The sequence below is a fragment of the Microcebus murinus genome, chromosome 6 (assembly GCF_040939455.1).
Source record: "Microcebus murinus isolate Inina chromosome 6, M.murinus_Inina_mat1.0, whole genome shotgun sequence".
Taxonomy (NCBI): domain Eukaryota; kingdom Metazoa; phylum Chordata; class Mammalia; order Primates; family Cheirogaleidae; genus Microcebus; species Microcebus murinus.
The window spans coordinates 81795418-81823008 of NC_134109.1; the positions used below are offsets into that span (position 1 = coordinate 81795418).

The 27591-nt window shown below is 45.5% G+C and overlaps 1 protein-coding gene across 2 annotated transcripts in view; it reads left to right on the top strand.

Moving 5' to 3' along the window:
- The window catches only part of STARD9 (StAR related lipid transfer domain containing 9), a 117921-nt gene that overhangs the window by 88136 nt on the left and 2194 nt on the right, over positions 1 to 27591 (top strand). For both annotated transcript variants that reach the window (XM_012766565.3, XM_076004283.1), the window contains exons 23-27: positions 810 to 10943; positions 11132 to 11329; positions 11774 to 11957; positions 12374 to 12511; positions 27394 to 27511. In XM_012766565.3, the coding sequence (XP_012622019.1) occupies positions 810 to 10943; positions 11132 to 11329; positions 11774 to 11957; positions 12374 to 12511; positions 27394 to 27511 (10772 nt within the window). The remainder of the gene's footprint in view (positions 1 to 809; positions 10944 to 11131; positions 11330 to 11773; positions 11958 to 12373; positions 12512 to 27393; positions 27512 to 27591) is intronic.

The window sequence follows — 27591 nt, forward strand, 5'->3', positions numbered from 1 at the left end:
CTCAGAAAATCTCTATTGATAGTTGGTTTTTCAAATCAAGATCCAAGATTTACACACTGCATGTGATATGTCTTTTAGGTTTCTTTTAATCATTCTTTTTGTTTTATTTCTTCATATTATTGAATATGAATATTGTTAAAGTGGATTAGTTCTGTAGAATGCACTACTTTATAGACTTATCTTTAGATTCCTCATAATATTATTTAAATTGTTCCTCCATTCTCATATTGCCTATCAACTGGGAAATTTCCCTAAAGGTATGATTAGATTCAGTTCTATGTTTTTATAATAGAAAGAAATTGAGGGCTGGGTATGGTGGCTCACACCTATAAACCTAGCAATCTGGGAGGTCTGAGAGGGGAGGATCATTTGAGGCCCAGAGTTTGAGACCAGCCTGAGCAAGAGCGAGACCCCATTCTCTACAAAAAGTAGAAAAATTAGCTGAATATGGTAGCACACACTTGTAGTCCTAGCAACTAAGGAGACTGAAGCAGGAGGATTGCTTGAGCAACAGTGAACTATAATGACGCCACTGCACTCTAGAATGGGACCCTGTCTCAAAACAAAACAAAAACAAAAAATTGAGGAACAGGGTGTACCTGGGACCTCTCGGAGAGCTGGGATCATAGTCCACATTTACCTATTGTACCTATAGAGCTTTTCTCTGGCTTTGCAGTCTGAGAGACAGTAACATGGCCCTGGTTTTTAATGTCTTTCAGAGCAAACTAAGTGGAAATTTATATTCCTTCGGTCAGCAGGAAGTAGGGGACCTATTACTTCTTCTGAGATGGCTTTCCTTATCTCCACAGTGTTTTCCCGAATTTGGATCCCTCCACCATGTCATCACCTGTGCCTGACCCCACTCACCAAATATCAGAGAAAACACCATCAGAGGAGTATATGCCACGGGCTGCTGCTTACCCTCCAAGGACAGGACGTATTCGCAAGAATAGCCTCCGTTCCTCAGGCCCAGGGAAGCCCTGTGCAGGCAGAGGAGCCTTGGCCAGTAGGGGAGCCTCAGCTCCAGACACTTACCTCACTGTGAGCCCCGAGTCTATTGACATCCAGGAAATGGATAGAGTGGGTAAGCAGCCCCATTGGATGGTGTCCCAGAGCTTAGCATCTCGGAGCCAATCAGCTAACAAGCTAAAGCCAAGGGATGAGGCAAAGACCCTCACCCCTACCACCCAGATCAGAAGAGCTAAGGGACTAGCAGGCCCTGGCCACATACAAGCTGGGTGGCGAGAAGAAGGGAACCTTGAGACCCACAAGGCTGCTAAGGGAGCCACTTGCAGTTCCCTATATCCTCAAGGACCCAAGCAGACGGCTGTGCATGGAAAGGCAGCCAAGACTTGTTGGGCACGGTACAAACCACCACCTTCAAGCAAGGCATCAAAAAGGCATCAGAGGGTATTGGCAGCTAGGGTCAGAGACTTTGCTAAAAAGTCCTCTCATTTGCCTCATGGCAGTCCTTTGAAGAGACAACATAGTGCAGGGGACCTGGACACCATGGCCTCACTCAGAGATTCTAGTCCAGTTGTATTCTGTGTAAGAAAAAAAGAAGATGATTTATCTGACACAGATAGCAATTACTCAGAGGATTCTCTCTCCTGTGTCTATGCCAAAGCCCCAAAGGAGCCACTGAAGCCAGAGGACCCTCAGGGGAAGAAGTGGAATCTCCCAGAGCCAGAGAACTCTGAAAGTGACGACAGCCAAATATCTGAGGACTCTCTGACTGAAAAGGAGTACCAAAGCCCAAACAAGAGCCCAGGGGGCAGTCATCTCACCAACAATGGCCAGCCCAGGGTCAGAACTAGAACCTCTGTGAGGGGCTTCACCGTGCCCTCGGACAGTGTCCTACTTGCTCAAGCTCACAGGAGCTGTGATAGCCTGATTGATGCTGGGGGGGATCTGGAGGAAGACCAGCAGGAAGAGCCTGTTTTTGGTTCAGCTGGTGAGATACCCACAGAGACTTTTTGGCGCCCACAGAACTATAGTCTGCCTATAGTGGACCAGGAGGCAATGTGCAGGCTTGATTCCATTGACCACAGGGTAGGAGGTAGGCTGGATGCCATCCTGCCAATAAGCAGCTCATTTTACCTTGATGCCTCATTCCACCCCCATTATGAGCCCTCTGAGTCAGAGGTGGAGGCAAGCTGCTCTGAACGAGCCAACCCTCCCCAAGACATGCAGCTTTCAAGAGACAGCCCATTGATGTCCATGGATTCTTGGTTTTCCTGCGACTCTAAGGTCAACCCCAGCAGCCCCCCAGGAATAGTGGGTTCTTTATGTCCAAGTCCTGATGTACAGGAATTTCAGTCCTGTGATGAGGAGAGGACTGGATACTGGCTAAATATTAAAGAACTAAAGCCATCAAGTATACAAACAGTCCTGTCATACAGCTCCAAACTGCCCCGAGGCAGTACTGAGCTACCCTGCAGTGTAAGAGATGAGGACACAACCTCTGCTTCTGATACATCAAAGCTGTCACTCTGGGGAACTCAAAGTTGTCTTCAACGAGGAGCTGATGGCACCTCTCAGGGCAGAGGTATCCCTGACACAGCCCAGCAGGGCAGCTCTGAAGTATCCCACAGTTCTAGTGTATCAGGTGTGCCAACTGCCTCTGCTACCTCATTCACTGATGTAGGCAGTGGCCAGGAAAGGGATTGGGCTGCCCTTCAGCAAAAGTATCTTCTTGAACTCTCTCATCCTGGTTTGGAGGCCATAGAGGAAGCCAGGCCGGCTTTCCTCTGCCTTGAGGAGGACTCTGGTTCCCTGACGCAAGCTTCTGGCAAAGGAGGAGATACTGTATTGCCAATAGGTCCTAGGGTATCTGGCAGTCTGGATTTTAATAACTTTCCAATCTGTCTATCCAAAATTAGGCGTGTGAGAGCAGAGAAAGAACAGGACAGTTTGAGTGCCAAGTTAGAAGGTACTTCAGATTTCTTTAGCACTAGTGAGAAAGAGATGAGTTATAATGAAACTTATTCAGCAGACTTAGAATCATTGGCATCTGGATCTATGAAGGCACAGATCTTTTCAGAAGAGAACGAAATACCAAATTCCATGATAGAATCTCGTGAAGTCAAACAGAACAACTTGCAAGAATGCTTTCAGGGTAGCAGGAAACCTGAACTTAAGACTTCCTCTGATGAGTATTTTTTCCAGAAGAGCACTTGTCACAGTACTGTCACCATAGCCACCAAAGCAAACCATCCACCCCAAGGCTGGGCTCCTCTCAGGAAAAATAGTGTAATCCAGCCAAGGCAATTAAGTCCTAACAGCCACTATCCCCTACAGGAAGAAAAGGCAGATTGCCAGGAGGGCACTAGGGAAGTAGTTGAAAGACACACAAATGTTTCTGTTGCCTTTCCCTCAGGTCCAGAGCTGTGCCTCCACTCTGCTCCCTGGACTCCATTCCCATCTTCCCTGCAGCCGCCTGCCTTGGAAACATTCTATGTGACCAAAAGCAGGGATGCCCTCACAGAAACTGCCTTAGAGATTCCAGCTTGCAGAGAAGCACGGGTGCCTTCCCCACCCGCTAGGGAAGCCTGGGGCTTTGGTCCGCACCTAGTCCTTCAAAATGCTTATTTGAAGAATAATTTGCCAGTGCTATCACAAAACCAGAATTCCCGGATTGCCTCGTCTCAGTGGGTCACAGCAGAGAGGCCAGTTGATTTAAACACCAAGGAAGTTGTCAGAGAATTAGGGAAATGCTCTGGAAATATTAAAGAAGAAAGCCATAATTCAGTTTATTTTTTTGTTGCTCAGAATAGACCTTTTCTCCCTTCTGCCAGCACAAAAGTGTGTGAATTTGAAAATCAAGTTGGAATTTTGAATATAAAACATGGTCTTGAAGCACTTGAGGGAGAAGAGGCCGCTTCCTCAGATAGTTTGGAGTCTGGGAAGCCTCTCCTCCTCATTTGTGAATCTGAGGCCAGTGGGGAGGAAGAGCAGGGTCAGAGTACAGTTCTAAGGCCGATCCGGGCCTGTGATGTAAAGAGACAGTTCCCTTCTGGGGCCAGGTCTGATTTCATCTGTAAAATCATCAGTTTAGGCCTTGAGAAGGACATGCCAGGGGAAACTGCTGTTTCTTTGGAGTCTAGATCAGTACATCACAGAGTAAGCAGTCCAGTGATAGTAGCTGAGGATGAGAGTCCAATGTGGGACGGGAAGAACGAAACTGGGCTGCTTGGAAAAGCTCTTCATCCCCAAGATAGCTCAGAAGAGTTTAAGCTCCCAGGGACAGAGTCTACACATGAAAGATTCCAGTTAGTTACATGCTCTCGTGAAAGAAACCCCAGTGAATGCAAGGGCCCTGGAAAGTCACAAGAAATGTTAAACCCCAAAGAAGAACCTTCTGGAAAGAAACAGAATAAAAGGGTTAATGGTGCTGATGAAATGGCGAGGCTAATTAGGAGTGTCATGCAGCTGGAAAATGGCATCTTAGAAATTGAATCCAAGCAGGTTAAGCAGCTTCATGCTTCCCATACACCAGGAATCAATAAGTTTGTGTTCCAGGACCAGAAGAATCAGAAGACTGACCATGTCCTTAGGACAGCCAGCTCTGGACACTGTTTGTCCTTCAAGGGTCAGCCATCTTCTCCAAAACAGACAGATGATGTCATCTTTAGGGGTGGTAAAACCAGAGAAATGGAGGTTAACAGTAGCACTGGGAATGATCCCCAGGTCCAGAAAATCACCCCAAGCCCCTTCGTGTCAAGGGAATGTGTACGAGAGAGTAGATCTGTGAGAGGGCAAACCCACTCTTCAAAGTTAGACAGATCCACCAAGGACGTGTGTGATTCTTTAGGGACATGCACAACTCACAGAGAGTCCCCCAACACTTCTCTTCACCCAAGGAGAATGAAATCATTAGCTAGAGCTCTGCCATTGCAGCCCAGTCCGGTGAGTTCTTCTGAGAATGATAGCGAGTGGGTAAAGGCATCAGCAAGCCTCAAAGGGCAGCCTTGGGGCTTAGGGAGTCTTGAGGAATTGGAGACTGTGAAAGGTTTTCAGGAAAGCCAAACTGCTGAACACATAAGTAGTTCCATGAGAAAGGAGCCAAAAGCTCAAGGTAGAGTTGAAATGGCCATGCAAGGGGGAGGAAGCCTACAGGAGGAGGAAAATGAGACAGTCTCGTTGACTCAGAAACTTTGTAGTCTAAGTCAGCTTTATATGGACACGTTTTTCAGCCAAGAGACTGTCTGCCCATTATCGAGCCAGACAGACCCCTCTACAGCTCCTCCCCAAGACCTGGAGAATACCTTGCCTTTGATTTCCCCAGGTCTGCCAATAAGCTGTCTTCATGATTGTGATGCTGTAGGCATCTCTTCAGTTGACTTTGTGCTGGATCCCACAATGTTGAAAATTCTTAATAGCCCTTTGGTAACTGGAGTGGAGCTTCAAGACCAGAGTGGAGAGACCAGAAGCCACAGCCCTCAGGGAAACGGAGGAGGCTCTTCCGTGGCATATGCTGCTCCCTGTGAGTCTCTGATATCCATGGCCCTGGGATCTCACTGTCAGTCTGGTGCACCAGAGAGCACCGAGGCCAGGATATCAGCAAGGACCAGCCTCCAAGACCAAGGAGGGGACCTCAGAATTGCCTCTATGGACTTGAGTACCAGGGAAGGTTTTGCTTCTGAAGCTGAGGTAGCTGTACCAAAAAAGACAAGAGCCAGTTCCCTGAGCAGGATCTCTAGCCAGCTTGAGAAGAGGGTCAGCTTCTCCTTAGAAGATGATGATCACCAGAGTACGGAGGCAAGGCTGAAGGCAGCGGAGGAGGCCGAGGCCCTCAGACATAGCAGCAGTACTTCCTTAGCACCTGTTTCCCTGCCGAGGGTACCTACTCCGGAGGCCAGGTTGTTGGAGCCCTCTGTCTATGCATCCATGTGTCTGGCTATCTTGGAGGAGATCAGACAGGCAAAGGCCCAGGGAAAGCAGCTTAATGACCTCGTGTCTGGGGAGACAGTCTTTCCTTACCGTGAAACTTTACTAGAACTCGAATGTTCTTCAAGGGCTGCTGGCAGGCCTCAGTGTACACAAATGGACCATTCAGTGTCAGATGGGACCAGGAGTGAGGGTAAAGCACAGGGGTCTCATGGGGCTTCTCTGTCTGCTGAACCAGGACGTCTGTCAGTTGATAAGAGGAAAGTCCAGGCCACACCTCTCTCTGCAGACAGCTTTCAACCTCCACCTACCACTGAAATTGACAGAGAGCCACGGCATCCCATGCAAGCTCTCTCCTATGGTGCCTCTGCTTTGGGCAGAAGACATAGTACTGGAGAACTGGGACATTTCCTGGGAGCTTGTGAACAGGTCTCATGTCCCTCTGGTTCTTTTGAAATCATAGAGAAAGAAGCAACCAGAACATCTTCCTCTGCTGTTCCTTTGGCCTTAGACAGTCTTCTTTCTTCAGCAGCTGTGGAGGGAGACAGGAAGGCAATATCAGAGGAAGTAGTGGCTGCCTTATCTTCTCAGGCCCCATGTGACGATCTTGGAGTGATTCTGCGTGGGCGAAGTAAGCCAGCTGCATGGGAGACTGCAGAGGGCATACCCCCTGGCAGTAGGGACAGCAGCCCAGAGCACCAGGAACCTAGAACTCTAGAAGCCACATATGGAGGAGGTTTGGATGACTTCTTATTGACTGCAGAGGGAAAAGAAACAGCCCAACTTGAAAGTCAGTCTGTGATCTGTGATGCTCAGAATTCTACAAGTCTCTCTTCTAAGCAAGACCATGTCCAAAGCCTTGAGGCTTCCATTGGCTTAGAAGAAGGGAGGGCAAGGCTCAAACAAGGTACTGTTCTGCCTGAAACCATGAGAAGGGTTGAGCTGGGAGCTCCTGCACAGGAGCATGTGAAGTGGAAGGGAAGTATTGTGTCTGGGCTGACAGAAGCCTGCGGGGCTGGCAGCAAACATCCCAGGCCAACCTCATTTCCAGATCAAAGACCTAGCCCAGATCCTGGGGGAGGTAGGGAGGAAACTCCATGCAGATGCCGAAGGGAAACTTTAGATTGCCCTGTCTTCTCAGGGAGCATTGAAGGCAGGCGGACTCTCAGCCCAGCTAGAGGGAAAGAGGAGAGCAGAATTTCTTGCTGCCAGTTGTGCAATTCTCATCGTGTTGCTACTTGTTCCTCCTGTTCCTCCACTTTACTACGTTGTAGAGATGGTGACCTGGGAAAGGAGACTTTCATGACTTCCCCACATACTGTCTACCCTGCCTGTGTAGTAGCTTCCAGGGCCTGTGAAATGGAGGAGAGAGAAGAGAGCTCTTCCAGGGAACCTGACATGCTCTTGGCACATGACCGTGAGCCCCAAAACATGAATATGGAATTTAGGCCAACAGAGAGCAGTACTCTTGAGCCCTCCTCTGTGGACGCTGTCTTATTTCCAACTCAAGGCTGCAACTCCCATTCTGCCCCTGATGTGAAGACAGGTTTTCTTAGCCACTCAGCTGCTGACAGAAGCTCAAGGTCACTAGAGGTTCCTGAAAAGACAGTTACTGAGAAGAAAGCCAGCACAGAACTTGAGGTTGCCCCTTTCCCTACAGGCAGGTACTCTGAGCCACTGAGGAAGTTTCAGGACAGCTCTGTAGGTTGCCAGAATGCACAGGTGTCTCAAACAAAGGCAGAACCACCTGCAACAACTCGGGGACCACACACCCTGAATTTAAGTGAAAGGTCTGCTGAGAGTGGGTCAGTGGTAGAGTCACAGCATGGATGTTTCAAAAATACCATCACATGCCTTTCAGAAAACCCACGACTTGCCACAGAGTCTAGGGATCACAATTGCTTGGATACCCAAGCCAAGTTTGTCGCAAGGTTAAAGTACACCTGCAGCCCCCAGGGTGACTGTCCCTGGGAGGAGGAAGAGCAACAGAGAGACCAGGATTCAGGTGGTGGTGAAGACCCTGCCCAGGGCAGGAAAACCCCACCTTCCAAGGAAGGTGGCTTGGATGGCTGTCGGATTATAAATGCTGGGAAAGAGGAAGTGGCTGTGGCCAAGCCTTTCTCACTGGGCTTTGAAGACCCAGCTGGTGTGTCCTCGGGACAGAGTGAAGTACCACAGCCTGCTGCCCAGCGGCCTGGCCAGCCCCACCACAGGTGCTCACGTCCTGTGATCGCGGTCTTCTCTGGCCTTGAACACTCCAAGTCCTCCCCCAGACCGTACTTCTCTGTGGTCAGCTCTTCTCGATCTCTGCAAGAGCTGAACTTGAGTGCGAAGACTACTTCCCCTGCAGACGAGGACATGCAGGGGCCTAACCGATTGTGGAACCCACACCTCAGGGGCTTTTCCATGGGAAAGTCAATGGTGAGAACATGCCTGAAGACTGAGGACTGCCATGAGAAACCCTCATCTAACTTGGATGATTGCACTGCTGATCACAGGCCCCTAAAACCTGCCATCCCTCCTTACCCGACATATTCTACTCACTCATGCATGCCAACCCCCACTCTCGTGACCAGCTGGATGGCTGGTGCTTTAGATCAGGCGCAGCAGGGAAAGCCAGAGCAACTGGGTATCCAGGTCAGGCCAGAGAATTTGTTCTCTCAGGTGGACAAAGGCATGTTGCACTTTGGCTCCAGAGATATCAATCCCTACGTCCCACCCCGGCATCCAGAGGGGCCTGTGTGTATCGGCTGGAAACAGTATGTGTTTGGCAGTGCAGTTGGTGTCTCCTGTAACCAGGAACCCCAGGGCATGATGCCGTCAAATGAGTCCCAATGCCCCGGCACGGACAATGGCCTAGAGGACCAGAACTCCCCATTCCACTCTCACCTCCACACCTGTGCCAGTGCTCGGGACCTGACGAGCACCTGCAGCAGCATTGCGACTGCCCAAGCTTCAAATGCATGGGGGTCCTCACTTGTTTTAGGAGGCCCCCATGTCCTGACCGGCCCCGAAGAAGCAGCTCCCACTGTGGGTCCTGACAAGAGACCCTGTTCCCCCGGGGGGGCAGGCTGTCTGAGGGGCGAGTCCCACTTGGCTGAAGGCAGTGCTGCAGGTCCAGTGGATGAGGTGATGCCACCATGTCTGTCAGAGACAGACTGCCCTGTGGGACAGGTCAGAATGAACACATTTGAGCAGGGCACACAGACCCTGGGTTGCAGGCTCCATCGGAGCTGCACTGATGTCTCCTCTGCTCAGCTTAAAGACAATATGGCATCAGCCCCTGATCTGGCCTCGTGGGCCAGCATGCACAGCCTGTCTCTCCACCTCTCACAGCTCCTGCACAGTACTTCAGAGCTGCTTGGGAGTCTCTCCCAGCCCGGTGTGGCCAAAAAGGAGCAGAACACCAAAAAGGACACCCTTGATGAGGCCCCACAGGCCCTTATGATGGACGGCTATACTCAAACCACTGTGGATGAGGCCAGCCAGACCGACCTGGCCTCACCTCTGTGCCACCAGGCCTCAGAGGCCAAACCTCAGGAAAACAATGTGATCCTTGAAGTGCTGAGCTCAGGTATCTCAACCATGTCTCAAGCAAAGGGAGATGTCTCAGGGGCATTTCAGAAGAGAGAGGCAGAGGAAACGGCATGGAAAATGGCACAGTTCCCAGATCTTCAGCAAGCAAGCACTCACTGCAGGTCCCAGAGCCCTCTGACATGCTCAGCCCCCTTAAGGTTTCAAAAAGACCCCCTTGTGCAGGCCCTTCCTTCTGTGATCCCACCAGTTCCTGACACTTTCCTGCCTCCCATTTCCCCACTGGAGGAATCCCATTGCATGGCTGTCAGCAGCTCCAGCCTTGGCACCTCTCACTCCCCAGTGCTCTTCCACCATGCTTCAGACTTCATCAGGGAGCCTGGGATGCAGAAGAAGCTGGGCCCCACAAGTGCCTTGCTGGTGGACAGAGCCTCCTCCCCAATCCTCACTCTTAGTGCCAGCGCCCTAGAGTTGGATCTCCCCCGAGGCTCTTTGATTCCCTCAGCCCCCTCAGCTCACCCTCTTGACGGTCACCAGAAGCTCTACTCCAGCCCAGATCCTCCTCCTGCCACCCTCGAGCCTCTAATGGACAATTATCCCCAAACCATTGAAGAGTCAGATAGTTCCCAGAGAGCTAAGACTCTGGGTGGAGAAGGTCTGTCGGAAAGAAGTAATGGGAGGTGCTTCCTTGAGTTATGCTCCCCACACAGCCCACGACAGAGCCCAGAACTCCAGGTTGGTCTTGTAGGGCAGCCGCCCCAGCACCTTGAGCCCAGCACTGTCATCGAGGACCCCAGCAGACTGCTACCTCCTCCGCCGCCGCGCAGGAGCCGGAGGCCGGCCGACAGCTTGGTGCCTGAGGAGGTCGTTTCCCCAGAGCATGGCCCACTGAGCAGTAGGGGGCCAAGTCGATGGCAGAGCAGGACAGAAAATGGGGGTGAGAGTTCCGTGTCTCCAGTGGAGCCACAACCTACTCTGGACGTTTCCTCCTCGTGGGGAGGCCTCCGACACCTCAGCCTCTGCCCTGAATCTGAGCTGACTGGTACTGCAAAGCTCCAGGGTTCTGCCTTGAGCCCGTCTCAGGCCTGTAAGCCTGAGGGGCTGCGGCGCCCCAGTTCCCAGATGTGCATGGCCCCCGAGCCGCAGCATCATGGTCTGAGGGACCTCCCAGTGCATAATAAATTTAGTAACTGGTGTGGGGTTCAGGATGGCTCCTCTGAGGGCCTGGGTGTGACTAAAGAGCTGGGGACCAGCTGTGATGCCAGCCTTGGAGAGCAGGGACGGGGTCCCCTACAACCTCCTAAAGGCCAGAGCCAGGATCCTGAGTGGTCCCAGAGCAAGCAGATCCCTCTGCAAGTTGGGGCCCAGAACGTCTCACTGAGCATGGAACTCACGGAAGCAAAACTGCACCGTGGCTTTGGGGAGGCAGACGCCCTGCTGCAGGTGCTACAGAGTGGCACGGGGGAGGCACTTGCTCCCGTTGAACCTGTGCCATCCACCTTGGAGGAGATCTATGCTCGGTAAGGGCCGCCGGCCTGGCATTGGGAGGGCGAGGGGTGGGCTGAGAAGAAAGAACCTGAGTGGACTAACAGCTTGCAGTTCCCTCTGGCCTGATTCGTCTCTGGGATCTTCCAGGGGTCAGAGGTAGAATGTGAGGTGAAAGGTATTTGGGGCCAGCTTAGGTTGAGTCAATCACGTTTTGCCTCAGGAAAAAAACAACCATTGAGACCCTCAGGAGAGAGCGGGCTGAGCGACTTGAGAACTTCCGCCGGACACGAAGCCTGAGTCCCCAGAAGCAGGTGAGCCTCCTGCCCAGTAGAGATGTCCCCAGCCGGGACCTTGACTTGCCCAGCAGGCGCCGAGAATACCTGCAGCAACTGCGGAAGGATGTCGTGGAGACCACCAGGTAAGGGTGAACTCAGAACCTGCAGGGAGCAGGCTCTGTGGTGGGCAGGGGATTGTGGGGAGCAGGGACTGGAGTTTTAGCACCCTGGGGGGTCCTCAGTGCCTGTGGATGAGTAGAGGTGGGTGTGGGAGACTGAGGCAAACGGAAAAAAGAATTAGAGAGGGACTAGGGCAAGGGAGGGCCGGGCAGAGGAGTCCTGGGAAGGGACGGGCAGAGGGGCTCTGACACACTGTGTGAGTCTGCAGGCCTGGATCTCAAAACGGCCTGCTCCTCTCTATCCAGCAACATCTCCTGAGGATCTAAAATCAAACTTTAAGACCCTGTGGGCAAAGGGAGAATGAATCCTTCAAGGCAGTGGTGTTGACCTAGCCTGGGTGGGCCAGCCAGGGCTGTCACCAGCCTGTCACATTAGAAGTTATCTTTCCATCCTGCGATCTTCCCCAGGAGCCCAGAGTCAGCGTCGAGGCCTGCTCACCCGCCTTCTGACATAGAGCTGATGCTGCGAGACTACCAGCGGGCCCGTGAGGAGGCCAAGGTGGAGATTGCCCGGGCCCGGGACCGACTGCGGGAACGGGCAGAACAAGAGAAGCTGAGAATCCGCCAGCAGATTACTTCCCAGCTGTTTCAGGTGGGCAGTGGGGCGAGATTCTCATTTTAAGATAGGCCTGGAGCCCAGGGCAGACCTCAGACTGGATCAGTCTTCACCGTGGTTGCCTCTGAGTCTTGGGACGTAACATTTGGGGGAGAGAGTGGGACCCATGGTGTCAGCCCAAAGCTGAGCTCACTCCCTCTTTACATCCTCGTTAGACCAGCTCCTGTCTCCAGGTGGTGGTCTGGGAGGAAGAGGCCTGGGTGTGTGGTGGGGCTGTGGGGCTGTGTGAAGAGTGATGGCTTTGGGAAAGCGTGGGGTGTCAGGCTGAGTTGGGTGGCACTGGGGGCTGGGTGGTAGGGGCTGTGAAGGTGAGAAGGGCTGGTTTGGAGTGGGAGGGATGCAGGTGGTGAAGGGGCATCAGAAGCTGGTTGATGTTGATCTGGCCTTCCCAGGAAGAAGAAAAACTGCACACGCTGGCCAACTCCAGCTCCCTGTGCACCAGCTCCAACGGAAGCCTCTCGTCTGGCATAACTTCTGGCTACAATAGCAGCCCAGCCCTGCCCAGCCAGCTCCAATCTTCGGAGGGCGAGGTAAGCAGGCTGTGTTGGGAACGAGCCAGGACTGCTGAGGCGAGGATTGGGGCAGGATGCTGTGTCTTCCGGATGCCCACAGGAGCCCTTGTCATGTTCAGGCCTTTGCGCTCCCCTTTAGTTTTGCCTCCCTCTGTTCATTCGTTCATTCAACAAGTGTGTGTTATGTAGGCATTATTTTAGGATATAGCCGTGAATAAAACTGTTCTTGTTCTGAAACAGACTGTTAGAGGGATGCATGTTAAACAGCCTATTTTATGATTATTTAATTATTGTTGCAATAAATTATTTGAAGAAGGGGTGCTAAGCCAGCACAAAACAAGGGGTCTGGCCTAGTCTGGAAGGTCGGGAGAGAGTGCATTTAAACTGAGACCAGGAAGAGGAGAGACAGTTAATGCTTATAGTGGTGCTGTTTGGGGAGAGATGTGGGCCCCACAAGTCAGGCCTTGAGGAAAGGAGAGCTTGAGGAACTAAATGAAAGGTAGTGTGGCTGAAATAAGAGCAAGATGGCAGAATGGCATGAGAAAGGACTAGAAAAGGCCAAATCATGTAGACTGTATTGAGAATTCTGGGCCCTTTCTAATCTATCTGATCATGTTACTCCCCAAAAGTGAGGAAGCTGCTGAAAGTGATGGCTTGTAAGTAAGGGAGTAGAATGATCTAATTGTAAGAGAAGGATGCAAAATTGGCTGTGGGGATTTGACCATGTCAAAGTCAAGCCACAGATGATCACTTGGTTTGTGGCGCTGCCAGTGAACATGAACAGATGTGTGGATGTCATGAAGAGACAGCATCCACAGGGCTTGGTGACTTGCTGGATGTGAGAGGAATGCAGAGAGGGGATCTAGAACACACCTCTTTAACTTGAGCACTGAAGAGGTGGCGATGTCAACAATGACAAGGAACACTGGAGGGAGGACCAGGTTTTGTGGGGAAAGATCAAAAGTTTAGATGTGTGTTTACTGGATTAAAGGTGCCTGTGAGAAATCCAGGTGGAGCAGTTGAATCAGGCAGGCAGTTGAAAATACAGATCTAGAAATCAGAGGTAAGATCTGGCTGGGGATAAAGGTTTGAAATTCATTTTATAAACAAAACTTAATATAGTAAGGAAAATAATATTCAAACAGTAGCAAAGGACCTGTAACATCAGGTGCATCTCTGAGTCTTCTGTGTGCCTTCCTCAGAAGCAGTCATCTGTCCCAATTCCTATATATTTCCAGAGATGCATCTATTAAGAATGTATCTTTTTGTAAAGCACATGGAAGTATACTGTACTCACTTGGTCACTTTGCTTCTTTCCCTTAAAAATATCTTTTGGATATCGTTGCATATCAGTAAATCTAACTGATTTTAAATCTTTTAAATAACTGAAGTGTTTCTTTTTTCTCTTATTGCATGTTTTTAAGTGTAATGTCTTATGTAGATAATATATAGTAGAAAAGGCAAAAATATTCATATATAGGTTGAACATCCCCAATCTGAAAATTTGAAATAAAAAATGCTCCAAATTCTGAAACTTTTGAGCACCACTGTGATACAATTGGAAAATTCTACGCCTGACCTCATATGATAAGTCCACAGACAAAACATAATCAAAACTTTGTTTTATAGGAGGCTGAGGCAGAAGGATCACTTGAGCCCAGGAGTTTGAGGTTTCTATGAGCTAGACTGATGCTACTGCACTCTAGCCCATGGGCAACAGAGTGAGACTGTCTCAAAAACAAAAATAAAAACTTTGTTTTATGTATAAATTGTTAAAAATATTGCATAGAATTACCTTCAGTCTATGTGTAGAAGGTGTGTATGAAATAGAAATGAATTTTGTGTTTAGGGTTGGGTCCCATCCCTACGACATTTCATTATGTTATATGCAAATATTGCCAAATCAAAAAAATTCAAAAATCTAAAACATTTCTGGTCTCAAGCATTTCGGAGAAGAGATGCTCAACCTGTATAAAGGTGTATAGGAAAATACCCATCCCTGCCCCCAGTCTACCTAGTTCTTCTTTGTCCCACCCAAGGAAAGCACTGTTGTTTTAGGGGGGCATCCTCCTAGAGGTATTTATGCATACAAAATAAAGCATATTATGCCATTGTTCTATACTTTGTATTTTTTTCTGCTCAGTATATTTTGTTTTGGAGTTCTTCATTTTTCTTCTTTTGTTTTGGACACAGTGTCTTGCTCTGTCTCCAAGGCTAGAGTGCAGTGGCCTCATCATAGTTATAGCTCGCTGCAACCTTAAACTTCTGGGCTCAAGCGATCCTCCTCCTCAGTGTTCCAAGTAGCTAGGAAAACAGGCCTGCACCACCATGTCCAGCTCATTTTTCTATTTTTAGTGGAGACAAGGTCTCACTCTTGCTTAGGCCTGGTCTTGAACTCCTGACCTCAAGCAATCCTTCCACTTTGGCCTCCCAGAGTGCTAGGATTACAGGCATGAGCCACTGTGCCCAGCCTGGAGCCCTTTCTATTTGAGAATGTGAAGAACATTCTCTTTTTTTACATTGCTGCATAGCATTCCATTGTAGAGATACATTGTAATTTATTTAATAAGTCCTCAAACTTGGATTTTTTTTTGCTGTTAGCAACAGTACTATAGTGCATGGACCATTTTATACATGTACAAATACATCTGTGGGATAAATTCCTGGAAGTAGCCTTGTACAAAGGGTGGGTAAATGCATTTGAAATTTTTGATTGATGTTGACAGATTTTTTTTTCAGAGATGTACCAATTTATTTATTTATTTATTTTGAGACAGAGTCTCACTTTATTGCCCAGGCTAGAGTGAGTGCCATGGCATCAGCCTAGCTCACAGCAACCTCAAACTCCTGGGCTCAAGCAATCCTACTGCCTCGGCCTCCTGAGTAGCTGGGACTACAGGCATGCGCCACCATGCCCGGCTAATTTTTTCTATATGTATTAGTTGGCCAATTAATTTCTTTCTATTTATAGTAGAGACGGGGTCTCGCTCTTGCTCAGGCTAGTTTCGAACTCCTTACCTCGAGCAATCCTCCCGCCTCAGCCTCCCATGATGTACCAATTTATAATCTTACCAGCAATAGGTGGGAGTCTGCCTTTCCCCACATTCTCACCAACATGTTATCAAACTTTGGATTTTCCTGGAAATTAGTATCTCATTTTTCTTATATGCTTAAATATTTTTATTTCCTTTTTCATGAGCCATCTGTCCATATACTTTGCTCATTTCTACTTTTCTTGTAACAGTTTTTGAGAGTTTTTTTTTTTTTTTTTTTTTTTTGAGACAGAGTCTTGCTTTGTTGTCCAGGCTAGAGTGAGTGCCGTGGCATCAGTCTAGCTCACAGCAATCTCAAACTCCTGGGCTCAAGCGATCCTACTGCCTCAGCCTCCCGAGTAGCTGGGACTACAGGCATGTACCACCATGCCCGGCTAATTTTATATATATATATCAGTTGGCCAATTAATTTCTTTTTTTTTTTTTTTTTTTTTTGAGACAGAGTCTCACTTTGTTGTCCAGGCTAGAGTGAGTGCCGTGGCGTCAGCCTAGCTCACAGCAACCTCAAACTCCTGGGCTCAAGCAATCCTGCTGCCTCAGCCTCCCAAGTAGCTGGGACTACAGGCATGCGCCACTATGCCCGGCTAATTTTATATATATATATATCAGTTGGCCAATTAATTTCTTTCTATTTATAGTAGAGACGGGGTCTCGCTCTTGCTCAGGCTGGTTTTGAACTCCTGACCTTGAGCAATCCGCCCGCCTCGGCCTCCCAAGAGCTAGGATTACAGGCGTGAGCCACAGCGCCCGGCCTAAATTAATTTCTTTCTATTTATAGTAGAGACGGGGTCTCGCTCTTGCTCAGGCTGGTTTTGAACTCCTGACCTTGAGCAATCCGCCCGCCTCGGCCTCCCAGAGAGCTAGGATTACAGGCGTGAGCCACCGCGCCCGGCCCGAGAGGTTTTTAAATATATTGGCAATAGCCTTTGATATCAGTTACAAATATTTTTTCGCAGTGCTTCATTCTCTTTTGACTTATTGTGTTTGGAGCTATGCAGATAGATATATTTATCAGTTTTCCTTTTATAGTGTCTAGGTTGTTCTGAACAATAATTAGAAACATTCTCCAATCTGAGTTATAAAGAATTTCTCCCATGGTTTCTTCTAGAACTTCTTTGGTTTTATTTTTCCTATTTAAATCTTTGTTCCATTTGGAATTATTTTCATATATACAGTATGAGGTGGGGATCTGACTTTCTTCTTCCCAGATGACTGTCTAGTTGTCCCCATGATGCTTGTCAGGCAGTTTGTCTTTGCCTCACCAGTGTAAGGTGTTCCCTTTCCTTGTACCAAAGCTTAGAATAGATTTTTTCCTGTGGTAGCACCAGTCCTCCCACTACCCACATTGCTCTCCTCTTTCTGAGATTTTCCAGAGTATTCTTTCCTGTTTATTTAAGATAATTTTAAGAGTCTTATTTATAACTAGCATAATAATTAGTAATATAAATGTTTATGGGAAGCCGGGCGCGGTGGCTCACGCCTGTAATCCCAGCACTCTGGGAGGCCGAGGCGGGTGGATTGCTCAAGGTCAGGAGTTCGAAACCAGCCTGAGCAAGAGCCAGACCCCCGTCTCTACTATAAATAGAAATAAATTAATTGGCCAACTAATATATATATAGAAAAAATGAGCCGGGCATAGTGGCGCATGCCTGTAGTCCTAGATACATGGGAGGCTGAGGCAGCAGGATTGCTTGAGCCTAGGAGTTTGAGGTTGCTGTGAGCTAGGCTGACACCACAGCACTCACTCTAGCCTGGGCAACAACACGTGACTCTGTCTCAAAAAAAAAAAAAAAGAAAAAAAATTATGGGAAACAGTGTGATGTTTTAATACATGTGTACATGGCATAATGATCAAATGGCGGGACTTAGTACATCTATCACTTTAAACATTTATCATTTCTTTGGGGTGACAATATTCAAAATCCTGTCTTCTAGCTGTCTTGAAATATACAATACATTATTATTAGCTATAGTCACTCTGTTGTGTAATGGAACACCAGAACTTAATCTTCCTTTCTAGCTGTAACTTTGTACTAGTTGACTAACCTCTTCCCATTCCCACCTCACATGCCCCCTTCCCAGCCTCTGGTAACCCATATTTTACTCTCTACTCATATGAGATCAACTTTTTTAGATTCCACATATGAGTGTGATTCTATGGTATTTGTCTTTCTATGCCTGGATTATTTCACTTAACATAATGTCCCCTGGGTTCAATCATGCTGCAAATAACAAGATTTTATTTTATTTTATTTTTTAAGAGATAGAGTCTCACTTTGTTGCCCAGGCTAGAGTGAGTGCCGTGGCATCAGCCTAGCTCACAGCAACCTCAATCTCCTGGGCTCAAGCAATCCTGCTGCCTCAGCCTCCCGAGTAGCTGGGACTACAGGCATGTGCCACCATGCCCGGCTAATTTTTTTTGTATGTATATTTGTAGTTGGTCAATTAATTTCTTTCTATTTTTAGTAGAGACAGGGTCTCGCTCTTGCTCAGGCTGGTTTTGAACTCCTGACCTCGAGCAATCTGCCCACCTCAGCCTCCCAGAGTGCTAGGATTACAGGCGTGAGCCACCACGCCCGGCCAAGATTTTATTTTGTTTCATGGCCAAATATATATAAGTATTTTCTTGTATATATATACCACATTTTCTTCACCCATTTATCTGTAAATGGATACTTAATTAAGTTGATCTATCTCTTGGCTATTGTGAATAGTGCTGTAGCAAATATGGGAGTGTAGATATCTCTTTGACATACTAATTTCATTTCCTTTGGCTGTAATACCCAGTGGTGGGATTGCTGGATCATATGACATTTCTGTTTTTAATTTTTTAAGGAACTTCTATACTATTTTCCATATTGGCTATGCTAATTTATGTTCTCCTACCAGCAGTGTGTAAGAGTTCCCTTTCTTTACATCCTTGTCAACATGTTATTCTTTCTTTTTGATGCTAGCCATTGTAACTGGGATGAGATGATATTTCATTTTAGTTTTTATTTATATTTCCCTAATGATTAGTGATGTTGAGCAGTTTTTCTTATATTTATTGGCCGTTTGTATGTCTGCTTTTAAGAAATGTCTATTCAAATCTTTTCCCCATTTTTAAATTGGATTATTTGATTTTTTAAAATTTTTTTGCTATTGAGTTGTTTGAGAGCCTTATATATTCTAGATATTAACTTCCTGTCAGATGCATAGTTTGCAAATACTTTATCCTATTCTGTAGGTTGTCTCTTCACTTAGCCGATTGTTTTCTTAGCTGTGCAAAAGCTTTTTAGTTTGATGTTGTCCCATTTGTCTATTTTTGTTTTTGCTGCCTGTGCTTTTAAAGTCTTATCCACAAAATCCTTGCCAATCCAGTGTCATAAAGTATTTCCCCTGTGTTTTCTTCTTGTAGTTTCATAGTTTCAGGTCTTAGATTTAAGTCTTTAATCCATTTTGAGTTGATTTTTATGTATCATGAGAGCTAGAGATCTAGTTTCATTTTTCTACATGTGGATATCCAGTTTCCCCAGCACCATTTATTGAACAGATTGTCTTTTCTCCATTATATGTTCTTGGCACCTTTATCAAGAATTAGTTGGCTATAAATGTGTGGATTTATTTCTGGGTTCTGTTCTCTGTTCTGTTCCATTGGTCTATGTGTCCTTTTTATGCCAGTCGCATGCTGTTTTGGTTGCTATAGCTTGGTAGTCTATTTTGAAGTCAGGCAGTGTGATGCCTCCAGTTTGTTTTGCTCAAGATAGCTTTGGCTATTTGGGGTCTTTTGTGGTTCCATATAAATTTTAGGGGTTTTTTATTTCTATGAAAAATGTCATTGGTATTTTGATAGGGATTGCATTAACTCTATAGATCACTTTGGGTGATCTGGACATTTTAACAATGTTAATTATTCTAATCCATGAACACGGAATATCTTTCCATTTATTTCTGTCTTCTTTAATTTCTTATATCAGTGTTTTATAGTTTTCACTGTAGAGATCTTTACCTCCTTGGTTAAATGTATTCCTAGGTCATTCATTCATTTATTATTACTATTGTAAATGGGATTGCTTTCTTGATTTCTTTTTCAGATAGTTTGCTATTGGTGTATAGAAAAGCTACTGGGTTTTGTATGTTGATTTTGTATCCTATGACTTTATTAAATTCATTTATTCTAACAGTTTTTTAGTGGAATCTTTAGAGTTTTCTGTATATATGATCATGTCATCTGTGAACAGGGACAGTTTGACTTCCTCCTTTCCATTTTGGATAACACTTATTTCTTTTCTTTTTTTTTTTTTTTTTTTTTTTTTTTAAGACTAGTCAAGTGCAGTAGTGAGGAGGGGGGAAAGTAGTAGAACAAGGAGTTCAATCTGTAACTGACTGTGAACAATCACGTGAGATAACTCACTACCTTCGGACCAGCCATCTTTTCTTTTTTTTGACACAGAGTCTCACTTTGTTGTCCAGGCTAGAGTGAGTGCCATGGCGTCAGCGTAGCTCACAGCAACCTCAAACTCCTGGGCTCAAGTGATCCTCCTGCCTCAGTCTCCTGAGTAGCTGGGACTACAGGCATGTGCCACCATGGCCGGCTAATTTTTTCTATGTATATTAGTTGGCCAACTAATTTCTTTTTTATTTATAGTAGAGACGAGGTCTCGCTCTTGCTCAGGCTGGTTTCGAACTTCTGACCTTGAGCAATCCGCCCGCCTCGGCCTCCCAGAGTGCTAGGATTACAGGCGTGAGCCACCACGCCCGGCCAACACTTATTTCTTTCTTTTACTTAGTTGCTCTGGCTGGAATGTGCAGCATTATGTTGTATAAAAGTGTTGAGAGTGGACATCCTTGTTTTGTTCCAGATCTTGGAATAAAAGCTTTGAATTTTTCCCCATTCAGTATGATGCTACCTGTGAGTTTATCGTATATGGCCTTTATTATTTTGAGGTATATTTCTTCTGTACCCAGTTTATTGAGAATTTTTATCATGAAAGGATGTTGAATTTTATTGAATAGTTTTTTACTATCTTCAGCTTGGGTCCTGTGTCCTTTTGACATGCTCCATCCTTTTCCCAAGGCTCCTTGTAAGAAAATTTATAATTAAATAATTAATGATTCAGGAACTAGTTTCTGCCGCACATGTAAACCCACATGGCGTAAGTGGTTCGTTGGCATAGCGTCTTTACACTAGCGGCTAGTCTCACTGTTTATATGGTCATTTATGCATGGTGTCACTTTCACCTTAACTTTTTTATTTGGTGTTGTGAGTCTATTTACCCTGTGACCATGCCTCCAAAGTGAAAGTGCACTGCAAGTCCAGGAGAGCCTGCAGTGAAGAGAAAGGTGATTATAATGGAAATGAAAGTAGAAATAATTGTTTGGGGAAAGACCAACCCCATCATTCATTGAGAAAGCATAGGCTTCAATCACTCAACTATCAAAATAATTATAAAGTGAGAATAATGGAACATGTGAGAGGCAGTGCTTCATGAAAACATCAATTATTACTATTATTTGTTAGAAAAGTCAAATAAGTGTAACATTCCTATTAGCCTAGTGTTAATGCTGCATTAGGTGTTAACCTTTAATGGTATTTTTTGAAATTTCTCCTATCTCCTGTCTAAACTTTTTGTATGAGTTTGTTTTTCTGTTCTGTTTGTTTGAATTAAAAGAGAATACAGGCCGGGCGCGGTGGCTCACGCCTGTAATCCTAGCTCTCTGGGAGGCCGAGGCGGGCGGATTGCTCGAGGTCAGGAGTTCAAAACCAGCCTGAGCAAGAGCGAGACCCTGTCTCTACTATAAATAGAAAGAAATTAATTGGCCAACTAATATATATAGAAAAAATTAGCCGGGCATGGTGGCGCATGCCTGTAGTCCCAGCTACTCGGGAGGCTGAGGCAGCAGGATTGCTTGAGCCCAGGAGATTGAGGTTGCTGTGAGCTAGGCTGACGCCATGGCACTCACTCTAGTCTGGGCAACAAAGCGAGACTCTGTCTCAAAAAAAAAAAGAGAGAATACAATAATTTCTGTAACTTATTACAGTACACGGGTATTATTACAGTTTATACTATTATTTATTACCACATATGAGCCATTATAGTATTGTTATTATTACCACGTATGCGCTGTTCATCAGGGATCTGAGTTACATAAAAATTTGACCTAAAGATGTTCTCAGGACTGCCTGTACTTTAATTCATTTATCCTATGTTTTTATTATAAATTATTGGCTTTTAGGATATTCACAGAGTTGTGTCTCTATCACCACCATCAATTTTAAAATATTTTCATTACCCCAGAAGAAACCCCATGCCATTGGTTATCACTCCCCAGACCCACCACCCCCTGGCCCCAGGCAACCACTATCTATTTTCTGTCTTGGTGGATTTGCCTATTCTGGACATTTCAAATAAATCATAATATGTGGTCCTTTTTGACTGGCTTCTTTCTCTTAGCATGTTTTCAGGATTGTGTTAGTTTCCTAGGAGTGCTATAACAGATTACTACACACAGGGTGACCAAAAACAACAGAAATTTATCCTCTTATAGTTCTTTAGGCCTGAAGGCCAAAATGTTAGCGTCAGTAGCACCATTCTCCCTCAGAAAGCTCCTGGGGGAAGAATCTATCACATGCCTCTTTTCAAGCTTCTGGTGGTTGCCAGCAAGCCTTGGTGTTCAATCCAGTCTCTGCCTCTGTCTTCACATGGCATTCTCCCTCTGTGTGTGTGTGTCCGTCCCTGTGTCTTCACGTAGCCTTCTTATAAGGACACTAGTCGTTGGACTGAGGGTCCACTCTAATCCAGTGTGATCCAGTGTGATCATCTGCAATGAACGTATTTCCAAATTAGGTCAATCCCCAGATACATATGGGGGGTTAGGACTTCAGTGTTCTTTTACTAGAGATGGGTTCATTCGTGTTATAGCTTATATCAGAACTTCATATGCTTTTATGACCAAATAGTAGTCCATTATATGAATAAACCACATTTTACTTATCCATTCATAAGTTGATGGCCATCTAGGTTTCTGTTTTTTTGCGTACTATGAATAATACTGCCCTGAACATTCCTGTAAAAGTTTCTATATGGGCATATGTTTTCATTTCTCTTGGATATGTGTCTAAGAGTTAAACTGCTAGGTCACAGAGAAACTGCCAGACTATATTTCAAAGTGGCTGCACCACCTTACATTCCCCCCAGCAGTATGTGAGGGTGTATTTCCCCACCAACACTTGCTGTTGTCTGTTCTTGATTATAGCCATCCCTGTGGCTGTGAAGTGGTACCTTATTGTGGTTTTGATTCACATTGTCCTGATGGCTAATGACGTTGAGCATCTTTTTATGTACTTTTGGCCAGTTATATCTTCTTTGGAGAAATGTCTATTCAGGTATTTTGCCCATTTTAACATTTCATTTATTTGTCTTTTTAGTATTAAGAGTTCTTAGCCGGGCGCGGTGGCTCACGCCTGTAATCCTAGCACTCTGGGAGGCTGAGGCGGGCGGATTGCTCGAGGTCAGGAGTTCGAAACCAGCCTGACCAAGAGCGAGACCCCGTCTCTACTATAAATAGGAAGAAATTAATTGGCCAACTAATATATATATAAAATTAGCCGGGCATGGTGGCGCATGCCTGTAGTCCCAGTTACTCAGGAGGCTGAGGCAGCAGGATTGCTTGAGCCCAGGAGTTTGAGGTTGCTGTGAGCTAGGCTGACGCCACGGCACTCAATCTAGCCTGGGCAACAAGCGAGACTTTGTCTCAAAAAAAAAAAAAAAAAAAAGAGTTCTTTATATATTCTAGTATAAGTTCTGTATCAGATACTTTACTTACAAAAATTTTTTCTCCCATTCCGTGTCTCTCTTCACTGTCTTGATATGGTGCCCTTGGAAACACAAAGTTGTTAATGCTGATGATGTCTAGTTCATGTATTTTTTCCTTTGTTCCTTGCACTTTTGGTTTCATATCTAAGAAACTAGTGCCTAATCCAAGATCACAAAGAGTATGTCTGTTTTCTTATAATACTTTTATATTTTTAGCTTCTACATTTAGTTATTTGATCCATTTTTAGTTAATTTTTATATATACTGAGAGGATTGAATTTCATTCTTTTCCATGTAGATATCTAATTCTCCTGACACCCTTTGTTGAATAGATTATTCTTTTCCCCATTGAGTTGTCTTGGTACCTCTGTTGAAGATCCATTGACCATAGATGTGTAGATTTCTTTCTGGACTCCTAATTCTATTCCATTCATTGATCTGTGTATTTGTCCTTGGGCCACAGTACCACACTGTCTTGATTACTATAGATTTGTACTTGCTTTTGGAGTCAGGAAGTATGCATCTTCTAACTTTGTTCTTTTTAAAGATTATCTGGGCTATTTTGGATCTCTCAAATTTCTACATCAATTTTAGGATCAGCTTATCAATTTTTGCAAAGACATGAGCTGGGATTTTGATTGGGATTGCATTAAATGTAGATTGATAGGGTTAAGTCTTTAGATCCATGAACATGTGATGTCTTTGTATTTATTTAGGTTTAATTTCAACAATGTTTTGAAGTTTTCAGAGTATAAGTTTTATACTTGTTTTATTATTTTTTGAGACAGAGTCTCACTTTGTTGCACAGGCTAGAGTGAGTACCATGGTGTCAGCCTAGCTCACAGCAACCTCAAACTCCTGGGCTCAAGCAATCCTGCTGCCTCAGCCTCCCGAGTAGCTGGGACTACAGGCATGCACCACCATGCCCGGCTAATTTTTTCTATATATATTAGTTGGCCAATTTCTTTCTATTTATAGTAGAGATGGGGTCTCGCTCTTGCTCAAGCTGGTTTTGAACTCCTGACCTCGAGCACTCCACACGCCTCGGCCTCCCAGAGTGCTAGGATTACAGGCTTGAGCCACTGCGCCCGGCCTACTATTGATTTTTTATATTGATCTTTTCTCCTGTATCCTTGCTGAACTCATTTATTAGTTCTAATGGTTTTTTAGTAGATTCCTTAGGATATTCTATATACAAGATCATATCATCTGCCTTTTTGTTGTTGTTTTCTTGCCTAATTGTCCAATGTCCAGTACAATGTTGAATAGAATTGGTAAGAGCAGATACCCTTGTCTTGAGTTAGCTGCAGGCTTTTTATAGCTGACCTTTATCAGGTTGAATAAATTCTCTTTCTATTCCTAGTTTGTTGAATGCTTTCTTGTCATCATGAAAAGTTACTGGATTTAGTCAAATACTTTTTCTGGTGGCTATTGAGATGATCATATGTTCCCCCCATTAATTAGCATATTATATTGATTGATTTTTGTATGTTGAGCAAACCTTGCATTACTGGGATAAATCCCACTTCGTCATGGTGTATAATCCTCTATGTGTTCCTAGATTTCAGGGGTTTGTTTTGAGACAGGGTCTCTATTTTGGAGTGCAGTGGCGTCATCATAGCTCACTGCTTGCTACCTGCAACTCCTGGGTTCAACCTATCCTCCTGCCTTAGCCTCCCAAGCCAAGCAGCTGGGATTATAGGCATGTGCCACTGCACCTGGCTGACATTATTTTTGGAGTTATATTTTCTTGTAATAATGTTATATTTCTCTCATTTTGCAGTGTGTCTTTGATCCACAAGGCATAAAGGATTTATTCTGACATGGTCTATGAAGTAGGTCTCTGATGTTATCTTTTTTCCAAATAGCTACCCAGTTGTCTCAGCAATATTTATTGATCAATTCATAGATATTTATTTTTGGAAGTGATCAGTATAGCACTGGGAAGAGATGAGATCACTGAGGAGTATATTAGAGAGTGAGAAAATAGGGCCTAGGCCTGAGTTTTCAAAGAATCCCAAAATATCAGTTGATAGTTAAGGATGAATCAGCCAAAAAACTGCAAAGGAGCATCAGAGAGATGGGAACCTGGGGGCCTGAGGACTTGGGAAGGGAGTCTGAGTAAAAGGGAGACCCTGGCTGAGCCGAAGCCTGCAGAGAGGTTCAGGAGGATGGGGACTGGAAGCTGCTGTGCACCAGGCCAACCAACACGGTCGTTACCGTGGACCTTGGTGACTGCGGTTTGGAGGAGTGGTGAGAGCAAGTGCTAAATCAGGGTGGGTTCAGAAATGGGCGAGAGGTGGGAGATGGCAAAGCATGACACCCATTCAAGCAGCTTATCTGTGAAGGGAGGGAGAGTGAAGACAGCCCGGTAGTGGAGGGGAAAGTGGCATCGAGGAAGGTTTTAAAGATGGGTGGAATTCTTTTTTATTTATTTATTTATTTATTATTTTTTAATTTTTATTTTATTTTATTTATTTTTATTTTTTAAATTTATTTTAATTTATTTTTATTTACTTTTATTTATTTTTATTTTATTTTATTTTTTTAAATTTTATTTTATTTATTTTATTTTATTTTATTTTTTTTATTTTATTTTTTTATTTTATTTTTTTATTTTTTTAATTTTATTTTTTAATTTTATTTTAATTTAATTTAATTTTATTTTTTTAATTTTTTAAATTTTTTTTAATTTTTTTATTTTATTTTATTTTATTTTTTATTTTATTTTATTTATTTTATTTATTTATTTTATTTTATTTTATTTTATTTATTTTATTTATTTATTTTTATTTTATTTTATTTTATTTTATTTTATTTTATTTTATTTTATTTTATTTTATTTTATTTTATTTTATTTTATTTTTTTCAGAGTCTCGCTTTGTTGCCCAGCTAGAGTGAGTGCCGTGGCGTCAGCCTAGCTCACAGCAACCTCAAACTCCTGGGCTCAAGCGACCCTGCTGCCTCAGCCTCCCGAGTAGCTGGGACTACAGGCATGCGCCACCATGCCCAGCTAATTTTTCTCTATATATTAGTTGGCCAATTCATTTCTTTCTATTTATGGTAGAGACTGGGTCTCACTCTTGCTCAGGCTGGTTTTGAACTCCTGACCTCGAGCAATCCTCCCGCCTTGGCCTCCCAGAGTGCTAGGATTACAGGCGTGAGCCGCGATGGGCGGAATTCTTGCACGCTCAATGCCAACAGGAAGGATCCAGTGAGGAGGGAGATGCAGAGGCAACAAGTGAGAGAGATGATGCATGAAAGGTTCCTGAGAGAGTGGTGCGAGATCTAAAGCTGAGGCAGAAGGACCTGCTGTCTGTCGCAACAGGAGGGGAGGGTGGAGATAGAACTTTTCACCCCTTCTTGTCCTCAAAGTAGCAGTAGGTCTGGTGCTGGAATAAGGATTGAAAAAAAAAAAAAGCAATAGGATAGAAGTGATAGAGGTAGGATGGCAGGTGCCTGTTAGATCCAGCAGAGCTCAAGGGTCGTGTCACTGAGGAGCTTGCTGAGGTGAAGGTGTGGTGACCATGCTGCAGGTCCAGAGGACTGTCGCCATCTGGTCCCATATTAGGACCTTTAGCTGAGCTGCTGCACCTGGCGCAGGGGCCAGGGATTCTGCTTTTCATGGCACATTGCTTCTCCTCCCCCTCCCAGCTTCCACCCTGGCTTTGTTTATTGTCCACACTAAACCCCTCCAGCCATGGCCTCATTGCTGTTGCCACAGTGGCGCAGAAGGCCTCCCACCCACTGACCCCCGGTGCTCCCAGGCTGGCAGAGTACCTGGTACTCGGAGCCACAGTTGTTCTGATCCCTGTTGGAACTGTCCTACAAGCAACCCTAAGCCTGTGGCTGAGAGGGTGAGGCGAGATTGTCCAGGCACTGAGTTCTGTTGCTGTCTCCTTGCGAGGGCATCCAGCCTCCTGTGACCCCAGCAGGGAGATCTTTACAACTGATCCATCACACTGGAGCCTGTGAGGGTGCAGTTCGGAGGTGGAGGGGATCCTTCTGTGCTCGCCGTCTGACTCTGTCCTGGGCATCCTCTGTTCCACAGGGGCACATGAACTTGCCTGACTCCAAGGACACCTGGATAGGGGATGGGCAAGGCCGTCTTGCAGTGAGGAACAGTCACCTGTACCTTGCTAGGTCCTCCTGGAAGAGCTCAGCCTACGGTGAGTACTTGAGAGTGGGGCATAGCCACCTGCCTGGCTTGGGGACTTAGGGCTGGTGCCGCTAGATCTTAGGGAGTCAC